Source organism: Gouania willdenowi, chromosome 10, assembly GCF_900634775.1.
Source record: "Gouania willdenowi chromosome 10, fGouWil2.1, whole genome shotgun sequence".
Classification (NCBI taxonomy): Eukaryota; Metazoa; Chordata; class Actinopteri; order Blenniiformes; family Gobiesocidae; genus Gouania; species Gouania willdenowi.
Genome location: NC_041053.1, coordinates 37,752,935 through 37,773,849, shown reverse-complemented (window position 1 = coordinate 37,773,849; position 20,915 = coordinate 37,752,935). Strand labels below are relative to the sequence as shown.

The 20,915-nt window shown below is 34.2% G+C and overlaps 1 protein-coding gene across 6 annotated transcripts in view; it reads left to right on the top strand.

The window, feature by feature from the left end:
- The first annotated feature begins 3,731 nt into the window (after positions 1 to 3,731).
- Positions 3,732 to 20,915, top strand: part of LOC114470896 (LIM and calponin homology domains-containing protein 1-like) — a 94,298-nt gene continuing 77,114 nt past the window's right edge. For all 6 annotated transcript variants that reach the window (XM_028459285.1, XM_028459282.1, XM_028459284.1 and 3 more), the window contains exon 1: positions 3,732 to 3,992. In XM_028459285.1, the coding sequence (XP_028315086.1) occupies positions 3,888 to 3,992 (105 nt within the window). In that variant the 5' untranslated portion in view covers positions 3,732 to 3,887. The remainder of the gene's footprint in view (positions 3,993 to 20,915) is intronic.

The window sequence follows — 20,915 nt, the reverse complement described above, 5'->3', positions numbered from 1 at the left end:
CGCACCAGTAAAGGAGGCGTGGTCAGCCATAGGTCCTCCTCCAGTAGGGTTCACCTCATAGACATTATTTGACTAAAGTGGTGTCTACAGGGCGGCCATCTTGGAACGGTGTCAGTTAAAGTTGTCATAAATCGCTCAATTCTAAAGCAATTTTCACAGGGTTTGTTTGTAATAAACGTCAGATATGATAGATAGATAGATAGATAGATAGATAGATAGATAGATAGATAGATAGATAGATAGATAGATAGATAGATAGATAGATAGATAGATAGATAGATAGATAGATAGATAGATAGATAGAAATAGAACAAAAAGAACACAGAAAACAGTCAGATGTGCTCACGTTTTTATTGACAACATTGCTTAAGACTATACATTGCATTTGACAATTATTATTATTACTGAATAATTGTACTACTACTGTATTATTGTTATTGCTATTCTTATAATTATCATTATATAATCGTATTATTGTATTATTATTTTATTATTGTTTGATTTTATATTGTAGTCACTGGTATTCTCATTGTATTATTATTATTTTTATTGACATTATTATTATTATTATTATTATTATTATTATTATTATTATTATTATTATTATTATTATTATTATTATTATATTATTGTTTTTATTATTGTATTGTAGTTACTGGATTCTTATTATGTTATTTTGTTATTGCTATTATTATTATTATTACTGCCACTATTAATATTGTATCCCTATCATCATCGTCTTTATTATTATTGTAGCCAAAGAACTGAAATATTCAAAGAACAAGAACAATCAATCCTCACAGAAAACTATTTTCTATAACATTTAGTGTTTGACTCCCTGTCTCAGGCAGACAGTTTGTCCTGTTTTATTAAAGTCACCACTGCAGAGCACGGACCTCTTAGTTCCCACAAAACCTTCCCATTTCACGGCCAGTTCCCATTGTCTCCTTAAACTATTGTCTTTGGGAAACATTAAACATGTGATCAATACAGCCAGAGATAAAGAATTGTCTACAACAAACATAATTCCATCATTAATTAGGCCTATCATTAGCTCTAATAAACACTGTATTCTTTCTAACCCATGAATTACTGCAGTAAGTCTGATTTTTTTCTATGTAACAGGCTGTTGCTATAAACGCTAGATTCATAACATTGATGGTTCTGTCCGTGTTCACTATAGCTATAAAACAACAATAGATATTGTCCCTTTCATCAGTGTTTACCAAACTTATTGCCCCATGTACCCCTTAGCTTTTATTTCTTATCGCACGCACCCCTCAGCTAATGCTATACATAATTTATTTATATCTGCAGGCTTGTCTATACTCTTTCCTGTGTCTTGTCCAACATTAACCTTGAATTTAGGACTATTTTATTCATTTATTTCTGATGTTTTGTTGGGTTTTCTTTTCTTTCTTTTTTTTAAGAATTTCATATTTTGATAGCGCTTTAAGATGACTATTGTTGGAATTTGTGTTTTTTAAATAAAATGTAATTGTTTTGCTCGTTTTAGAATTTAGTTGTTAGAGTTAGAGTTGTGCCACAAATTATTATTGATGGATGAGAAAAAACCCTGTGTGCATGTAAATATATATATATATCTATAATGTTAAAAGAATAAATAAATAAACTGACGAATATGTTTGTGTACCTCCTGAGAGGTATTCAAGTACCCATAGGGGTACGCGTCCCCCAGTTTGGGAACCACCGCCTTACATGTCCATGTGCCGCTGCCTCCAACCGCACCGTTCCAAGATGGCGGCGCTGTGCACGCGTCTCCAAGTTCATCTGAGATTATACAAACTGCACTGCACTATTTATCCACTAGGGGGCACTAAATATGAGGTTTTCAGAGTGAGCGGAGAGCGTTACTGCAGACCTTTCTCAAATGGTGGTGTTGCCAGGTTGGATCCAAAATATAATAATAATAATAATAATAATAATAATAATAATAATAATAATAATAATAATAATAATAATAATAATAATAATAATAATAAATGCCACAATGGTGGGTAAACAACGAAGTTAAGCTTTAAGGAAACGCTTGCGACTGGTAAATGAAAATGTCAACTTTTCTTTTTCAAATGATCTCGACTTATGTTTAAGGATTTGTTATTTCTACATATTAAAAAAATAAATAAATAAAATACTGCCAGATATATACACTATATTACTTATCAAAATTTTAAAATGAAATGGCTAATAGGGGCTAATTATACACTTGTCACTTGTCAACTTTGTATTAATCCAAACCTCATCAATAGTTTTATTTTGTTTTTTTTGTTTTTGTCATTTGAGTACAGTAAATTACTTTGTTGTACACGGTAATGCAAGCCAAGGTGCACTTTGACCAGTATAAAAATAAAAAATAAAATAAATAAATAAATAAAAATGATATTACAAACATAAAACGCAACTATATGGCCTATAATTACAACTTAGTCCTGAAGGTTCATTACTTTTTCTTGAGATTGTATCTCATAATTATGACTTAGTATCTCATAATTGTTAATTTTCTATTTATAAAATAAAAGTAGCACGTGTTCCACTAAGGTTCTCAAACTGTGCGACAATCTTTACTGCAGTGACTTACTGAATCCAGTCATCAAGCAACACGTTAATGATGTCATAGGTTTTCAAAATAAGAGCATGGTCTGACAAGAAGTGACGTGAGACAGTAAAGCTTCTGTTTTAAGGGTACAGGCTGATGTTGCTCCAGTCCTTTAATATTCTAAGCTCCATATCAGATTCATTCACGATATGAAGCTGAATGTGCCTCAAACGTTGTTATTTAAATATTTATCATATTATATTTTGGCTCTATGAGAATGAAAATGCAATAAAATGAAATACTCTAAATAGGTAAAGCTGCAATTTAAGAAGAAAAAGAGGGTGAAAAACTAGGGTTTTAGGCATTTAATGATGCATTTAGATGTCGGACAAATGCAAATGACAAATAATCATTGATAGGTTGGAAAAATTGTGTGTTCACACAAAAATTAGTCAAATCAGGATATTAAAATGACTAGAATATTTGCAAATTGTACTAAAATATAATATATCTCGTGCTCCTGGTTAATGGACGCAGATTTGTGTCTTTATTATTCAATCAAAAGTAAACTTTTTTTTTAATTGAAGTAACCTTTTTTGTATTTGGGCCATATTATGGGTACTACATTTGTGTCTTTATTATTGTGTAAAAATGATCCAATCCAAAAAAGAGCTTCAAAACTTTTTCCAATAAAACATTTCAATTAAAGAAAAAAAAAATTGAGACGCAATTTTTGGGGGCTCAATTTTGTTTTGCATTCAAACGCAAAAAAAAATGTTGTTTTGTTTTGTTTTTTTGTTTTGTTTTTTTAATTCAATAATAGACACAATTGTACCACTTATTATATGGCCCAAATACAAAAAAAGTCAATCAAAAAAACCTTTTCAATAATAGTAAATATATTTTAAAAAAAAAAGAAAATTAAAAAAAAAAATCAAATGCATTTGGACACTTTTTTTCTTTGATTGAAAATATTCATTTTTGATTGAAGTAAACTTTTTTTTATTGTTTTTATATGTTTTTTTATATTGAATAATAAAGACACAAATCTACCTCCATACTGATTTATAATCACTGCACTGCTGTGTCTGAACGTCACGGCTTTTATTTTTAAAGCTGAAACCGGAAGTCTCTTTAGTAAATATATCCAGTCTGATGCAGTTTCAATCTACGGTCTATTTAGTGACAGTCAGCCACTGTAGGAGCAGGACCGATGCTGACCGGACAGCCGCCTTTACGTTGGACTACCGCGGCTTTTTATTTCCAACATCTTCACAGACTTTAACATTCTGTGGAGCAGCGCTTTTCTTCTTCTTCTCCTTCTGCACTAATGGCTAGTCTGAGCGCATGCGTGAGACAGTCTCATCAGCACCAGCCGGTGAGGGAGTCCAGCACCGCAGAGCCCGCGCTACAGGAGGCTCAGACCTGGATAGAGGTGAGGATACACGGACACATGGTTACACCTTTATACCTTTCTACTTCCACTCCGTTACTGCCGTGTTGGTTTGCTGCAAAAAATCTGATGTGCATCACGTTATCCTTTGAAAGTGCACTGCTTTTATTTTGACACTCTTAATGAGTCTAAAAGTGGGAGACAAATCATTTTAGTGGATTACAATACACATGCACACTAATGCAAAAATAAATAATGTATTTAATAAGTATTAAAATCAGAATATTTTTTGTAATTAAATTATTTATTTTATTTTATGAATTCGAAATAGCCCTGAGCAATATATCGAATGTCAAGATATATTGAGATTTCTGTTTTCTATGGGCTGAGATTTGTGCCACTAGAAACTCAATTTGAATCGTTGATATTGAATTTGAAAGTAACAACTTGAAATTTAATTTACTCTGTTGAAAGTAATTTAGTAACTTAAATTAAATTTTTTACTGTTGGAAAAAAAAAAAAAAAAAAAAAAAATCCATCTTAGTACATTCCAAAAATTCAATATATTGCATATTGTACTGAGATTATATATGCGCATGCGCACACATGTGCACTACCGGACAATTTATTTTTGTTTTCAAAGTAAACTGACACATATTTTTTGTTTATTGGATTAGGATAGGGTTATAATCTCAGTATGGAGGTAAACTCTTACTACGAAAACTCTTTCCCAACCCGTTGAGGGTGTGATCTATATAAATATATAAATAATTTGAATTTGTGGAATGTACTTCGATGAATATTTTTCAACAGGAAAAAAATACAATTTTAAATTTACTAATTCAGTTTCAAAACAAAAATTTCAATTACAAATTGTTACTTTCAAATTCAATACCAACTATTCTAATTTCTAGTGGCACAAAACTCAGCTCATAGTTTTGGCGATATAGAAAATGATGATGTCGCCTATATCAATATGTTTTTATTTTATAGCTTAATTACAGTTGTCGTAGGAGTTGCTGCTTTCGTTACTCCTCAGAACTGCATGAAAAGCACAGTTGGATGAATTACTGAGTGCGTCGTAACCCAGACCTTCTGCTGAACAAGTCACATTACAGAACTCACTCACACATGCTGTCCCTTACAGGAGACATGCGTTGTATCATATTTAAAAATAATCAGTTTAGCTAGCAATTTGCTGCGATTCATGTCTTGGCACCCACATCTGTAACCTGTTGGATTCAGTGATGCAGTCGTTTAACTAAACGTCACTATGGCAACCTGTACCCTCAATGATCAACATTTATGAAACCTTTTAATTACCGGAAACAAATCATCGTCACGTTTGGCACGAAACCCCGCGTAGCCGTATACGTAGCTGCTTCTGCCGTGATGTGTCACCAGGTAAACTGACAACCATTTCAGGTAATACACCATCAGTTTAACCTTGTTCAGATTTGAATGCAGTCATAATAATCTGAACCACTTGTTCATCGCAACACATCAAAAACACACTTCAGATGAAGCTTTGGATGTATTTTAAATGAGATTTTGAACAGTATTTTAAGCGAAATTGGACATATTTGTCCGTTTGTCAAACTTTCTAGAGGAAAAATTGGTAAAAAATTGTGTATGTGCATAAGATTTTTTCCAAAAACATGCATGTGCGTGACTTCATGTCTTAAACTATTTTCCTTTCTTTTTTTAACCATTGTTTTTTATTTTATTTGCAATTTACAACATAAAGAACATGCAAATGCAACAAAGTAATTAATAAAAACAAACAAAAAACAAAATTTTAACAAAGGGTTATTACCATTAAAACAATTTTTATCTCAAGAAACAAATTTAGACTAACAGCAAACGTATCAGTTATGACATACACTTGAATAAATTGTTCTTGTTAGTTAGATTTTAGATGAAATTGAACAAAAGTTACCCTCAAACATTATTTTTTGCCCTCAATATTTTGGATATTGCTTTATTCCTAATCAGTGGCTTATTAATATTATTTTTTAGTCCCTTCTCCATGATTAGAAACATTTACTGTCATATTATTAATGCAGTATTGTAGTAATGTTTCAACCTCAACCTCTTTGTTGTTGTTTTTGGAGGGAAAGCTGTTGTACAGTAACCCTGTTTGACTGGTGACAATGAATGCATCATGTGGAATAGGTTTTTTTCTGTTGCCTTATTGCCACTGGCCTGACAATAATTACACAAACAAGGTTTTGTTCTGCTGGAATTTCAATCACGACACTTGCCTGCGTCCCTTTATTTGAGTTGTTAGCTGTGTTGTCGTGCAGTCAGCCTGTAGTGTGTGAAACACTGACAACCACCTGATTGACTGAGCCAGGCTGGTGGAATGCAGTCACAGCTTTGGAGGTTCACACAAAGCCGTAAAAGTCAGCCCAGCACAAAGATCCATCTAGATTTCACTGTAGCAGGGATTAAGGGGCCTATAATGTAAGTAGGAGATCATCGACCCCCCAAAAACCATCAAACCCAATACACAATGAATGCTAAGCTAACATCAGAATATCCGTCTGAATGTTCCAGCTTCTCTTTCATGTTTAAACAATTTATAAAATAGTGTACAATCCTAAAATAGTGTAAAAATAATGTAGTGTATGAATAACTAATAATTACAAAACATTTTAAATAAGGAACAAAAATAAAACAACTAAGAACAAACTAATTGAATAACTATGCTAGGGTTATAGGGGTGTTCATTGTCATGAATTTGACGATACAATTCACGATTTGCATGTCATAATATGATAAATATATATTCCGTTACTGAACAATGCAATATATATCTCAATATCAATAATTAAAAATTTCACCATTACAAGTACAAAATGATTGAAATGCTATTTATTTATTTTTATTTTTTAAACTTGCGAGAACAAGTCAATGGTGACTAAGTGTAATTCAAGTACAAATATCAAAAACAAGTGAATTGTTTATTAGGGATGTATCGATTAATTGTAAGGCAGTTAAAAATCGATTCATAGGTCTCACGGTTCACATCGATGGGTTACTCTCTTTCTGGCCGCCTTCTACTCTTAAACATGTTCATAAATGATTCCTTACCCCTTTAGCACCAAAATAATATCTGTAATATTATGTGAATATCTGTAAAAGTCACGTTTTTCTACTAGCTCTGTCTGCTAGCGCAGCATCTCTTCTTCACTGCAAGGATATCTGCATGCCAACCGACCACTGGGTTACCAGCGCCCTCTGCTGGTCCAAACAAATATCTGACGTAAATACAGTGCAGACTGTTTTTTTTCTTTTTTTCTTTTTAAGTCCAATTGTTAAGGCACAAAATACAATTTCAGTTGTACTTTTAAAAAGAAAAGAAACAGAAATTAAATTAATAGGCTTCTTCTTTATTTGTATTATTCCTTTATTTATTTCATTCAAGATTTATTTTTAGTTGAATTGCATTGTTTTGAATATAGTTTATCAAAGGATTCTTTTGATATTGAAAAATAAAACGAAAATAGTACAGTATTTTCTAGGTTTTTTTTCCCCCAAAAAAATAAAGGAATATTTTTCAGTCATTATTTGTCTACAGTCCCATTTTAACCTCACTAAAACTGAAACATTGCAATTGTTTAAATTAATATTAATGCTTCAAAGAATAAATCAATTAAAAATATGAAAATATTAGTGGTGGGACTTTAACTAAAAACATGAATCTAATAATTAGAGACTTTGTAATGAATTAATCAAAATTAATCACATAACAATATTTGACGCATTGATTTTGGTGTATGACTGAATCAATGAAAACAATAAATGAGCTTAAACAATAAAAGTGTTATTATTATTTCCATCACTGAGTGCTAACATAATGTGCAATATGAATAAAGAATATTAGGATTGTGTTCACAAAACACAAACTTAAATTTAAGTGAGCTGTATTCTATGAAGGGAGATACTGTATGTTGCAAAGTGGGAGAGTTTGTAGAATGTGTTGTGAGCTTGTGTATAGAAAATCCACACATGTGAAATTAATTTCATGTCACAAATATTGGGAAAAAAATGTGAACCTGTAGATTTAAAATTTAAACCCAAAACAAATATCCATTCACAAATGTGTAGACTCCAATCTGCCACTACATTTGAGCTGTTATTTTACAGTAACTACATTAACTTTTGGTATTGAATTCCTGTTTCTGTCACAGTTTTTTTTTTTTTTTTAACTGATAATTCAATGATGTGGTTTTTTTTAAAAGCGCTATTTAAGCATGTTTCTGTAGCGTGTCTCTATTCATCTTTATTTTAGGAGACCTATTTTTTGTAATTGTGTCACTTTCTTTTCTAGACCTACTTAGCTTCTCCTCAGAGGTCTTTATCACATCTTTAAAAAGCTATGACTGACCCAGAATCAGTGAAACAGACGAGAGCAGAGAACTGACACCTCTACTGTGACGCATTTTATTCTCTGACTGTACCCCTCACCTGGTGATGATGTTTGGCTGCTGTGTGAGATATACAATATCACGCCCTGAGGCTGTGGGTTAAACAACAGGCTCTACTGTCTGTGTCGTATTCTCAGGGATCAATCAGAACTCCTCATACAGTTGTGTCCTGTCTGTTTGAAGCACTACAGCAGGTAGCAACAACTCTGTCCGATCGTTACATAACCTGTGTTGTTGTTTTTTTGCACACACGTCTGTACATTAAATTACTTGTTTAAAGTCAGACTTACATTGTGCAGACTTCTCCTACAAAGGATCATCTAATCACCACGTTGCATGTTTTATTGTGAGTTTACGTCTAGTATGTTTGGTATGAGTGCACGTTTCACCAAGGTTTTGTATACTTTGGGTTTGCATGACATTTTATAGCTAGAGCTGGGCGATTTTGCTATTAAAAAAATCGAGTTATGAATCGATTTTCAATTGTTTTTTTTTTCAATGCACTTAAAAATGACTGCAGACATCAGATATATTCTCAAAAGTGCAACTTTATTGCTGTGATTGTCCTCGAGTTAAAATGTATAGAACAATCCCAAAATAAAAAGTGAATGAGGCTGTCATTCAACAATTTCAAGCTTTAACACAGGTTTAAGCAAAAGTGCAACAGCAACTTCTCAGTAGCTTACATTTTCTGATTAATGAATCAGATAACTATATATTTTATAACATTACAATTAAAAAATAATAATCTCATCCCTTAGCATCTCAGCATAGTGCGAATAAAAAATTAAACATGCCTGTTGCACACACATAGCCTACTCAAAGGGTAAACAAAGAGGGGGCTGGCTCACATCGCGCTACGGTAACCCACAAGGACAGAACGCGAAAAAGTCCAAAAAAACTGTGGTGGAAAAAAAAAATATATGTATTTATATATATATATATATATATATATATATTTTTTTTTTACTTAAATTTACAAAATAAAAATTGTTTATCTCCAAACTCGATAAATCGATTTTTTTTGTCCAGCCATAATTATAATAATAATAATATGAAGGTGTGTAGGACCTCAGATTTTTCTTTTAAGAATTTCCCAAATTCCATTTTAGGGTTTACCCATTTCCGCATCACGTTGCACTTTTTCGTTTTGTTTCCGTTTCCTCATCTTTCCTTGTTTTAATAACTTTGCTGGCAACTGAATCTATGATTTCTTTAAGTTTTAGATATAATATCAGACAAACTGCATTTGTGTTGATATGTGGGGGATTAATAGTGGGGGAATATGACATTTTTTTTTCTCTAAATACCTCTATAAATAATAAGAAATATATAATTGGAATAATAATAATGAACTGCTTGTACATCACAACACATTAAAAACACTTCACATAAAGCTCTGCATGTATATTCAATCACAAGATAACATGGGTCGATTGTAGTGCAAGATTTTGAACGGGACACAATGTTTCTGGTGGCCACTTCAACACCTAGTCAAGCTTGGGACTGGGGCGATGGGTACACCGAATTAGCGGTCTCTCAAAATATTCCTCACGATGACGGCGTTATGTCAACTTCCATTTTCAACAGCGGATTGCGTTTTTTGTTGGTCAATTCTGTGATTCTGTTAATGTAGAAATTATAAATAATGTTGAAACTGTGCTGTGGAGAAGTCATCGCGGTGCTCAGTGATGAACTGGATGTATACAGAATGGTATCGTCTGCATACAGATGTATATGTGACATTCCCGCAGCATGAACAATATTGTTAATAGAGGTTTTGATGTTGGGGCCATGTTTTAAGTAAAGAGAGAGAAAATAATAACAGGTTAGATTCCTTTTTTCGTTTTAGAAAGTGCATTTCATACATAAAAACACTTTTCAGCCTATTGTGGCAGCACAGCTGTGGTTGCACACAGAGCCAAAGATGATTTATTATGGCTTGTTAAGCAAAACAATGCTGATCGCTAAGGCACTGATATTGGCATTTGCTCTGAATTACGAGCTATTTCATGTATTTCCTTATTTACATAGTCATTCTTCACACAAGTTGTAACTTGGTAGGATTAAAGGTTTGGCCCTGTCAAATGCTGTCTAATTATTTAGAAAATGTGTTGTTCATATCACCAATGTGTTTTTCCTTTAAACATGTATAATGCTTTGACCAGAAACTGGGAACAATTTTAAATCACTGTATCACATCCAAACATAAATATTGGCATCTAAGCAAAGTAATAGACTTTAAAAAACATGGCATTTCAACAGATTTATTTGGAAATAGAATTTTACAATTATTCAAGTGGAGTTTCATTGAATTTGTCACAAATTCAATGAAACTTTACAATATTTGCAGGGGTACACGGTTTTTGCATGCTTGTATAACATGATGGAAGTCATTTCTACTCTCAAATTGTTGAGATATTGCCGATATTGCAGCCTTGCATATCGACCAATACCAATTTTGAGCCGATACGATATCAGCATGAATCATACATACTTTTATTACTTATTTTGTAGTGTGGAATGTTAGAAAAGGCTTCATCTAGTGATGTCACTCAAACAGAGAATAATAGTCAGCAACAGTAGGTGTGAGAAAAAGTGACCCATTTATTATTAACCAATTGGTTACATACATTTTACCTTCAACATATCTACAGTATTCAACAATTGAATAAAATAAATACAAAATGAATTGCCAAAAAAAAAAATTACAAAATCGAAATTTTTAATCCGATAACCGATATTCGTTTTCAGGCTGATATCAGACCGATATTGATATCGGATCGGGCACCCTTAAAATAAACCTAATTTTTTCCAAAACCCTGCTCAATCCTCAAAATATTTGACAAAATGTTCCAAAATTAGATTAATGTTGCCACTACCTGTCACCTATTGCGTGGATATTGTCAGTGCCTTATATACATTAGTGCCGCACGTTTATGGCCAAAATGATTATCACGATTATTTTAATCACGATTATTTATCATTTTAGGGAAAACGTCCTGCATTTTTATTTAACTACTTTTTAACAAACAATATGTGAACAGTTTAGAGTCCAAAAGAAAAGCTTTAAACAACAATATTGATAAATTGTAAAATGTATCCAAGGATTTGCCAAAATGTACGATGAACTAACTGTAAATGCGTTGTTACAGAGTGCAACTCCTTGTAAACAATTACAGCATATAAAAAAGTTAAGAACATTAGGCTTATTTAAGCCTACGGGTTTTGATCAAAAAACACCATTTTCTGGCTTGTGATTCCGCTGGATTAATTAATTAATACTAATTAATTAGGTACTTACGTCAATCAACTCATGAAGGCGTGTTGACACCTTCAAAACGGGTCCCCCCCCAAAAAAACTTAAAACTCCAGTTTTATATCCATCAGAGGCTGCATTTTAAACGTAAAAACTGGCGGCGATCAGGTTAATTTAATCGCGGTGGCCAAAATCGTGATCACGATTAAAATTTGTTTAATTGTGCAGCCGTACTCTACGAACACACTTTTATTTCATTTAAACTTTGAAATGCAAAGTAGCTCAAATGTTCCGAACCTCCGTGGCCCGCTTGAGATCAAACTCTTCCGTATTTTGGCCCCTAAACTAAAATGACTTCAGCATCCCTGACTTAGCATTTTACTCAGCTTATCTGTGCTCTAAGTTCCTTTTAGATTGAACGTTAAACCAATTCCTCTGAGACGTTTCCGTCAAACAAATGACGTCCCAAACCTACGTGATCAATCAAACATTCACACCTGGACATCTTTGATTACCTATTCCTTTCATCACGTCCTCAGAAACACCATCACTAATTATGCCACTTAGGCTCCTTTTGTAGTTCAAAGGGTGACGGCCTGTGCTTTGATGAGGTCACTGAGGTTAGGTCATGTGACCACAGGGTGAAATCTGTTGGTAATTTCCATTTTAACACCTACCTTTTTGCTTTTGATTAATCTCTCCAAACAAACACGTGAACTCATGGTCTGTGCTCATTCTTTGTAATGTTTGAAATGCGTGTCATAAAAACTTGTTTAGTGACAACTGAGTGTCTCTATGATGTCATCCTTCACTTCAAATGTCAATGACAACATGATTAGAGTAATGCAGCTTTTTCCAAGAAATGGTTTTCATTGGCTGGCCTTCAACCATCCATATATATGTAATATATCATTTATAAAAACAATAATTATTGATCTAAACCAGGGATTCTCACCTGGTCTCACTCTGGGACCCACATTTTGCCACAGTCATTAAATCGCAATCCTCTTTTTTTTAAATTCAACCAACCAAATTTAGTTTTTCAAAAATAGCTATTGAAACACACATGATATTTTTTAAAACATAAATTTATATATTTTCCTGTGCAACATGCATTTCACAGTATGCCTGTCAAAAGCAAGTCCAACATGAGAGACATTAAGTGCTGGTCCACGACCAACTTTTGGGTCCCGACCCACCAGTTCAAAATTGCTGATCTAGTATGTTGTTTTTTTTGGGGGGGTTAAACTGGATATAACAATCTCGTCAATGATTTCTGAAATCCCATTACTGTGTGAAAAAAGAAGTATGAGATTTTTTATTAGATATAATATAGTGTTTGCTGCTTAGATGAATTAATACTACACCATATACTCCAAAAAGACACACACAAAAAAAAAAACAAACAAAAAAACTTTGAAATTGCCACTCAAAAGTTTATTTTCATCTCCACTGTAAACACTTAGTCAACAAACATTTTGCCGCATTGCATTGTGGGATGTGGAGTCATGGAAACTGATGCATAGAAGTGTTACAAATGTGTTGATTAATGTAGTAGAGTCGACTAAGTTTGGGCTAACAGCAGAGTCACATTTGAAATACACTCATACCAGCACAGCCATTCTCTAACCAAATATATTCAAATAATAAAGGTCACCTGACTTTGTGTAAAAAAAAAAAAAAAAAAAAATCAGGATTAACAAATGAAGCTTTTGGTCACAGGAAGTGGAACTTCAAAAAAAGGATTTATTTAACTCAGTATTCTATTTACATGGTATTTTTAGTTCATGTGCATTTTGGTTTGTTGGTTGTGTGGGTTTCAATACTCGAGTATTTACTAGGGGTGAGAAAAAAGAAATTTTATTATTGATGATGATTAATCGATTCTTAAACTTTCAAATATTGATTATTCAAATGTTTAAAGTTGTAATAAACTAAGTATAAGTAATTATTCATGAAGCGCTTTTTGTTGATAAAATCACAAAGTGCTGTACAGAGCTGTGGTGAAAATTAACATCATAAGAGCAGCATCATAAAAGGATAAAAAAAACATTTAAAATCCAGTTAACTAAAAGCTTTGCTGAAAAGCGAAGTCTTCAACAGTTTCTTAAAGTAACCACACAGCTAAGCTCCCGGAGAGACTGGTGAAGGTGTTCCAGAGTCTGGGGGCTACAGCCTGGAACGCCAGGTCTGCTCGGGTTTTAAATGTAGTTTTTGGGACCTTTAGGAGACCCTGACCTGTAGACTGAAGGCTTTGCCCTGAAGTGTAGGGGCACAACTAGTCAGATATATTGAGGGGCCTGACCATGTAACACTCGGAAAGTAAGAACTAACATTTTGTACTCTATTTGAAACTGAACTGGGAGCCAGTGCAGAGTAGAAAGAATGGGGGTAATGTGGGATGATCTGGGAGCACCGGTTTAAAGTCTGGCAGCAGCAGCGTTCTGTACGATCTGGAGTCTGTTTAGGGTCGACTTATTAAAACAAATGAAACAGAATTACAATAGTCAATGCGTGATGATATAAACGCGTGTATGACCAGTTTGAGATCTGATTTTGATAATAGATGTATTATGCAGTACAATACTATGCAGTATTGAAGGTGCTGTCAGGTTTTACTCAACAGAGAAGTCAAATAATTCAGCAGCTAAGTGATGGAATACCAGTAATCAAAGATTTAATCATTAATAATGAAAAATATTTTGTGCTGAAATCGAGACTTCTATATTTTGATCAAATCAGGAAATTAAGCTGATTGCACCTCTACTATTTACATTTAAATAAACTAAGTCTTATGAATAAGTACAAGGTTTGGAAATGGTCATTCTTGTGTTGCATAATCCACAAACTTATGAATTGTATTGAATAGAGCTGAGTATCACGGCCAGTTTTCGCCTGTAAACTTTGAATCCTTTTAACCTCTCTGGTTCTTAAAATCCCATTTCACCACCTTTTCCCACCAGTTTTGGTCACTTTTAAACCAATTTCTGTTTTTCTGATTAAAACAAGGATTTACATATTTAAGATGACTATATCATGTGTTGCAAATAATAGTAAACTTCCTGAATAACAGTTAATATTATTCAGATAAATAAATAAATGTAGTTATCACAGATTCATAGAACAATGGACCATCATTTTGCTGACTTTATGGATGGACCCCAAAAAGCTCTCCCCTTTATTCCCCCTTATAGATGGCCCTGTCTCCACATGACTGTTCTTCAATGTTCAACCACCTTCAGCTAGAGTGGGGGTCCCCGGTCTCTGGAACCTTTATTTTGTGGGTCGCGAGATGAAAAGGTTGAGATTTACCACTGCATTAGATTGATAGTTCTAAGTGTGTAACTTGTTGCTGTTACTGGCCAACAATGGTTTTGTTTTTCTTTATTGGCTTTGAAGACAGAATGCAACAAGCCTGTTAAATCCAGCTTCAACTTGTAAGTAAAATTAAACCCCTGCCAGTGTTATTTCAACAAAGCGAGAGCCCCTCTGTTAAAGTTGACTTTATGATGTTGTTTTCTTGTAAACGACTGTGCTACTTCCTCCTGTAGCAGACAGTATGTTCAAAAGCCCTCCAGTCATTTTCAGGCAATATCGTTTCTTTGAAGGTCCCATAAAAATAAAGGCCTTTTAAAGTTTCACAGGAGTTAAATTTTTTTTCTAATTCTGTGGCATGTTTGCAACTAATCAGTCCTGTTTTTTGTGATTAATGAAGCTTCTACTGTATGTGGTTTTTCACCTACTGTGCTGTGGTACTGGCTGTGTTAAATGTCATACTTACGTGCTACTCATACTAAGTCTCATCAAAATGAGTATGTAATGCGTTCACATTAAATAGTATGGAAAGATTGAGTATGCGAGAATTACCCGCATGTATGGTATATCGGGTCATTAATTAGGTATGCACGGATGGCACACTAGTCATACTCAGCTGCCCCATGATGCATTGCGAGTGGAACTAAAATCGCCCTGGGACCGGTTTCAAACTAAAAATCAAACATCCCCTTTTCATAACAAAAGTATCTTTTCTTGTCTTCTATTAGCTTTTTAATGCATTTGTAAATAGGGCTCTTGTTTTGATGTTAACCGGAAGTTTTGTCACTAGGGCAATCCAAAAATCTCTGAAATGTGTTTTATAGATCAAATGAGCACATGTTGATATTCTACTTGGTCACTTTCTCACCTAATATGTTTTCAGAACTTTCAAAGTAAAGGTGGAAAATCAACAGAGATATTTAGCCTCAGTGTGCTTCAGGTTTTTGTTGTTGTAGGTTCTATACTTTGGGAACGGTCATCATCCTAATTATACAATCAATGAGTATAGAGTAGACAGCATATTCTCATTGAGATTGTAGTGTATAGTATGTGTGCCTTTTTAATAAACACAACCTAGATCATTAGTCAGTGCAAGGCTATGTGCTAGCTTCTAACTAGGGGTGCGATGGGTGTCTTCTGCAAAGACCCTTTAACTCATGAAAGCATTCCTTTTGATTGAAAGACAATCTATATTTCCTCCCGAGTAGGGATGTAACGATTAATCGTAAGGCAGTTAAAAATCGATTCATAGGTACTACGGTTCACATTGATGCTCTGAAAATTGAATCGCAGTACTTTTTTTAAACAGCAGAGGGCGCTATATATTAATCCTTCCAGAAGCGGACGTGACGGGTGGAATCTGCTACTAATTTCTTTCTGGCCGCCATTTACTGTTAAACATGCTCATAAATGATTCTCTACTCCTTTAGCACCGAAAGAATATCTGTAATATTACGTGAATATCTGTAAAAGTCACGTTTTTCTATTAGCTCTGTCTGCTAGCATAGCTTCTCTTCTTCACTGGTAAAATAACTGCATGCCAACCGACCACTGGGTTACCAGCGCCCTCTGCTGGTCTAAACAAATATCTGACGTAAATACAGTAAAATGACTGTTTTTTTGTTTTTTTTTTAAAAGTCCAATTGTTAAGGCACAAAATACATTTTCAGTTGCACTTTTAAAAAGAAAAAGAACTATTATGCAGTTTTGAATTGTTTACTATAGAACCAGAATTTAAATTAATAGGTTTATTCTTCATTTGTATTATTCCTTTATTTATTTCATTCAAGATTTATTTTTAGTTAAATTGCATCATTTTGAATAGTTTATCAAGGGATTCTTTTGACAATGAAAAATAAAAGGAAAATAGTATAGTATTTTCCCCAAAAAAATAAAGTCATTTGTCAACATTCCCATTTTGTAAAATAAATCGTGAGAAAATCGTATCGTGAACCCAGTATCGTGAATCGAATCGTATCGGGAGTTGAGTGAATCATTACATCCCTACTCCCGAGTCATGCTGCCATTCTCTAACAATCTGCTTTGAATTGTAAAATTACAATCTGCGATTTCCTTGGAAGACAGAAAAAAGGACAAATCTTTGTATATTCTGCCAATGATTTGACATGGAAAAACTAGCTAAAATATTTAAGTGTAAATAGGGCTCTTGTTTTGAAGTTAACTGGAAGTTTAGTCAGTAGCACAATAGCGGGTCTCTGAAAATCTCCCATATGTCATCATGAAATGTGTTTCCGTGAGTTTCATGGATCAAATGAGCACATGTTGATATTCTACTTGGTCACTTTCTCACTTAAAATGTTTTCAGAACTTTCAAAGGTGGAGAATCAACAGAGATATTTAGCCTCAGTGTGATTCAGGTTTTTGTCTTGGAGGTTTGAAATGCATCTTGGGAAACTAGGAAGTATACTTCAGTGGGAACGCCCCTCATCCTAATCATAATAATAGTATATAGTAGACAGTATGTACTCTATTGAGTTTGTAGTTTATAGTAAGGAGTGGGATATGTCAAACACAGCCCTAATCTAGACACAATGAGGTGCATGTCGGTAGGGTATTTCAAATCTCCTACATGTCAATTGGGGGCAGTATTTAGCACAAAGAGGCTGTATTGGAGCCTAAACTGATGTCATTGAAATGTTAAACATTTTTAACAATATAAAGGTTGGGTTTTTTCGTCTCTAAAGATCATAAGAAGATTATAAATCCGTTCCTGTGTAAAGTATATCTACTCAGAGCCTGTTGTTATTCTATTTTCCATCTTTCAAATCTGTCCTTTCCTTGAACATGCTCTGCATGTTGGATAGTCAGGGGATGAGTCTAATTAGGTCCTGCAGGATGTTTTTGGTTTCCTAGTTTTCAGGGTGGAGCCATTGGGGAGCTGGACTCTTTCTAACTCTACAGGGAACAAGTGTAACATGTGCTGGATGCTTGGCTGAGTGACTGATGAGCGTATGTGGCTCCAGTGTGGAAAGAAGAGACTGCAGTTGTAACAGAGTTTTGACATTTGGATTGCTCTGTTTTAGTTGCAAACAGGTTTGTTTTATCCAGAAACATTATCGTCAAACTTCTCGACAATTGTCCAAAAGCCTTTTTCTGACATGCCCAGTGTAGAAGTTGTGATAGTTTTAGCTCAGACTTTGGTTACCTCACTCTGTCCAAACATAAATACAGTCTTTTGATTTGATTTTCCAGAATAATTATAATTATGAGTGAACATGTCTGTGATTTTGGCAGCATCGTGAAAAAGAACGATTCTACTTTATTCTTTTAGAGTGAACTTCATCTGCATTTTTATTGAATTTTTAATGCTTGTCTAGGACCTTAAGACATGGAAGATTCCTTTAAATTTTGGAGATAATCCAGGTGACTTCTGATTCTGGAGCAGCTTCAAAAATCGAAAAATTCCAATCTTTTGCGCTTGTGTATTTTTTCATTTATATGTATTTTTGTTGTAGTTGTGTATACATTTTCCATCATATTTGTATTTTTGTTGTTCTTTTATGTTTTTCTCTCATTTTCTCTTTTTTTTTGTTGTTTTCTTTTGGAGTCATATTTTGTAGTTTTATTGTTGTTTTTGTAAATTTTGTGGGCTTTTGTGTATTTTTCTGTAATACTGTATGTTTTTGTAGCAGTTTTAGGGGCCGCACAAAATTAGACTTAGGGCTGCATGTGGCCCCTGGTCCACCAGTTGCCCTTGTCTGATTTTTAAATTAATTTTGCTTAAAGAATCCTAAAAATCTCTATTTTTCATTAGTGATTACTCAGTGATTTCCAAAAGCTGTGGCCAGTTGGAGAACTACAGTATATGTAGTTGTCAGTTGTTTGGTTAGTTGCTTAGCGGCCACAACCGAGCTAGATTAAAAGGTTCAGATTCCCTCTGAGATCAGCCATGCAAATCATAAAAGCACACTTTGTAGTTGGAGGGATAAAAGTAGCCAGTGAATGGCATACAGTATGTTTGACTGGTACAGTAGGAGTTTTGTTCTAATGCAGACGTCTGTTATCACTCTGTCACACATTCGCCACCGCAGCTAATCTTCAATGCATCAGTTTATACATGATTTACTGCTGTGTATATTGTAGTTATGTCAGGACATAACGTGACCATATTCATTCATAATACATTACGTATTTTTAGGCCGGGCTACCGGACTCAAAGCACCACTCACTTTGTTGTTGTTGTTGTTATTGTTGTGTACACGAGATAAAATCGCTACTCATCTGTTATTCGGGCTGAAATTTGGTAGGTATAATCTATAGATGTGTACGAATCAATGCTCTGAGCCCGATTTTCGATTTGGGGAACAGGGGTGGCCCAAGGGGCCCCAAAAGAGAAAAATGAACTAAAGTCGATTTCTCATTTATTTGCCAGTAAAATATTACGACGATTGGTGGTACATACCAATATCTAAATGGGGCCCATTACCCCGTATGTGTCACAGGGGGCGTCATTTTTCAAATGGCTACTCCTCCGTTAGTTCTCGTTGGATCGGAATGCAATTTGGTATGAATACTTTATGAATGAATATGATTTTAGATGCTCGGCGCTCTTTTTTTTTTAAATGGGGTCCCGGGGGTCCACCCCCCATTTCCGGTAATTTCCAAATTTATTGGAACATAGTTGTGTGATATATTGTTTGAAAGGTAATTCAACGTAAATTACAGTTATGCCTCGCGTTTTGGCAATTTCCATTAGTTGTTTTCTAATTTATTTGTGAGTCAAATATTGTGACAGTTGGTGGTCCCGAATCATTGACATATACCAATATATGAATAGGGCCCATTACTCCATATGTGCCAGCCTGGGGACCCATTATTTTACTCTGTGGAACTGAGTCATTTGACTGAATTCTTGGGAATGTGGTACTTGCTTTCCGACACAGAGACATTCCGCGGGCCCGGCCGTAGTTCATCCAAACTTGTTTTCTCTGTATAGAAAAAAAGACTTTTGCTGTTTTGTTTTGCAGGAACAATTACAATAGTTGAAACTGGCAAATAATGGGCATGACAAATCAAAAATGTGGTCATATTGGCTAAAACAAGCATGAAATATGGCATGAAAAAGTGATCAAAACAGGTTAAGATATGGCAAGTTGGTGTAGTTGTAGAAAAAGGGTAAAAAATAAGCAAAATGGGCTCCAATTGTTCAAAAAATATAAAACACAACAACCACACTAAAAGCAGAAGTCCAACAAAATTAAGGATGCAATTAATATACCTTTTATTTGTTTGTTAGTTCTTTATATTTTAAGACAAGAAAAAACGTGAATGTTTTTTCGTAAAACCAACATAGAAGTGAACGTGAGTGTCTGTTTTTGTCTATTAACCCTCTGATGGACTGGGGGCGTGTCCAAGTATAAACTGGACTTTAGTTCAAAGCTAAATAAAGACTCATAGATTAAAAAAAGAGAACAAATCAAAGGTATTTGTAGCATCAAAAAGGTTGGCATTGCTCCTGGCAAGTTTATTTATGACTCCACCATCAACAACAATTGTTGACATATGGTCAGACCTGTCGAAGAATGCAAAGAACTCACCACATGGGGAAAAGTGAGTTTAAGAAGTATTTGTACTAAATTCTTACATGCTTTCTTCTTTTGTTTTGTTGTCAGACAAGACAGTGATTTGCTAGGCGTCATTTTTGTTTTCTGCAAAATATCCACCTTTGTTTTTGTTTTCATTCTGTGAAAACACCACAAATGTTACTCTGGCAATATTTTTGGGGGTGCACACTGGCACCAGTAGTGGATGAGAACAACTTTTGGATGTTATACAGGAGACATAGGCAACTAGCGGCCCGGGGTCTAATTCCGTACGGCCCCCAAGACAAATCCACTGTAATTCAAGATAATGGAAGTAACATGAATCCCAACATAATAGACAAAAAACACACAAAACAGCAAAAGGCACAGAATGTCAACAAAAATACACAAATCG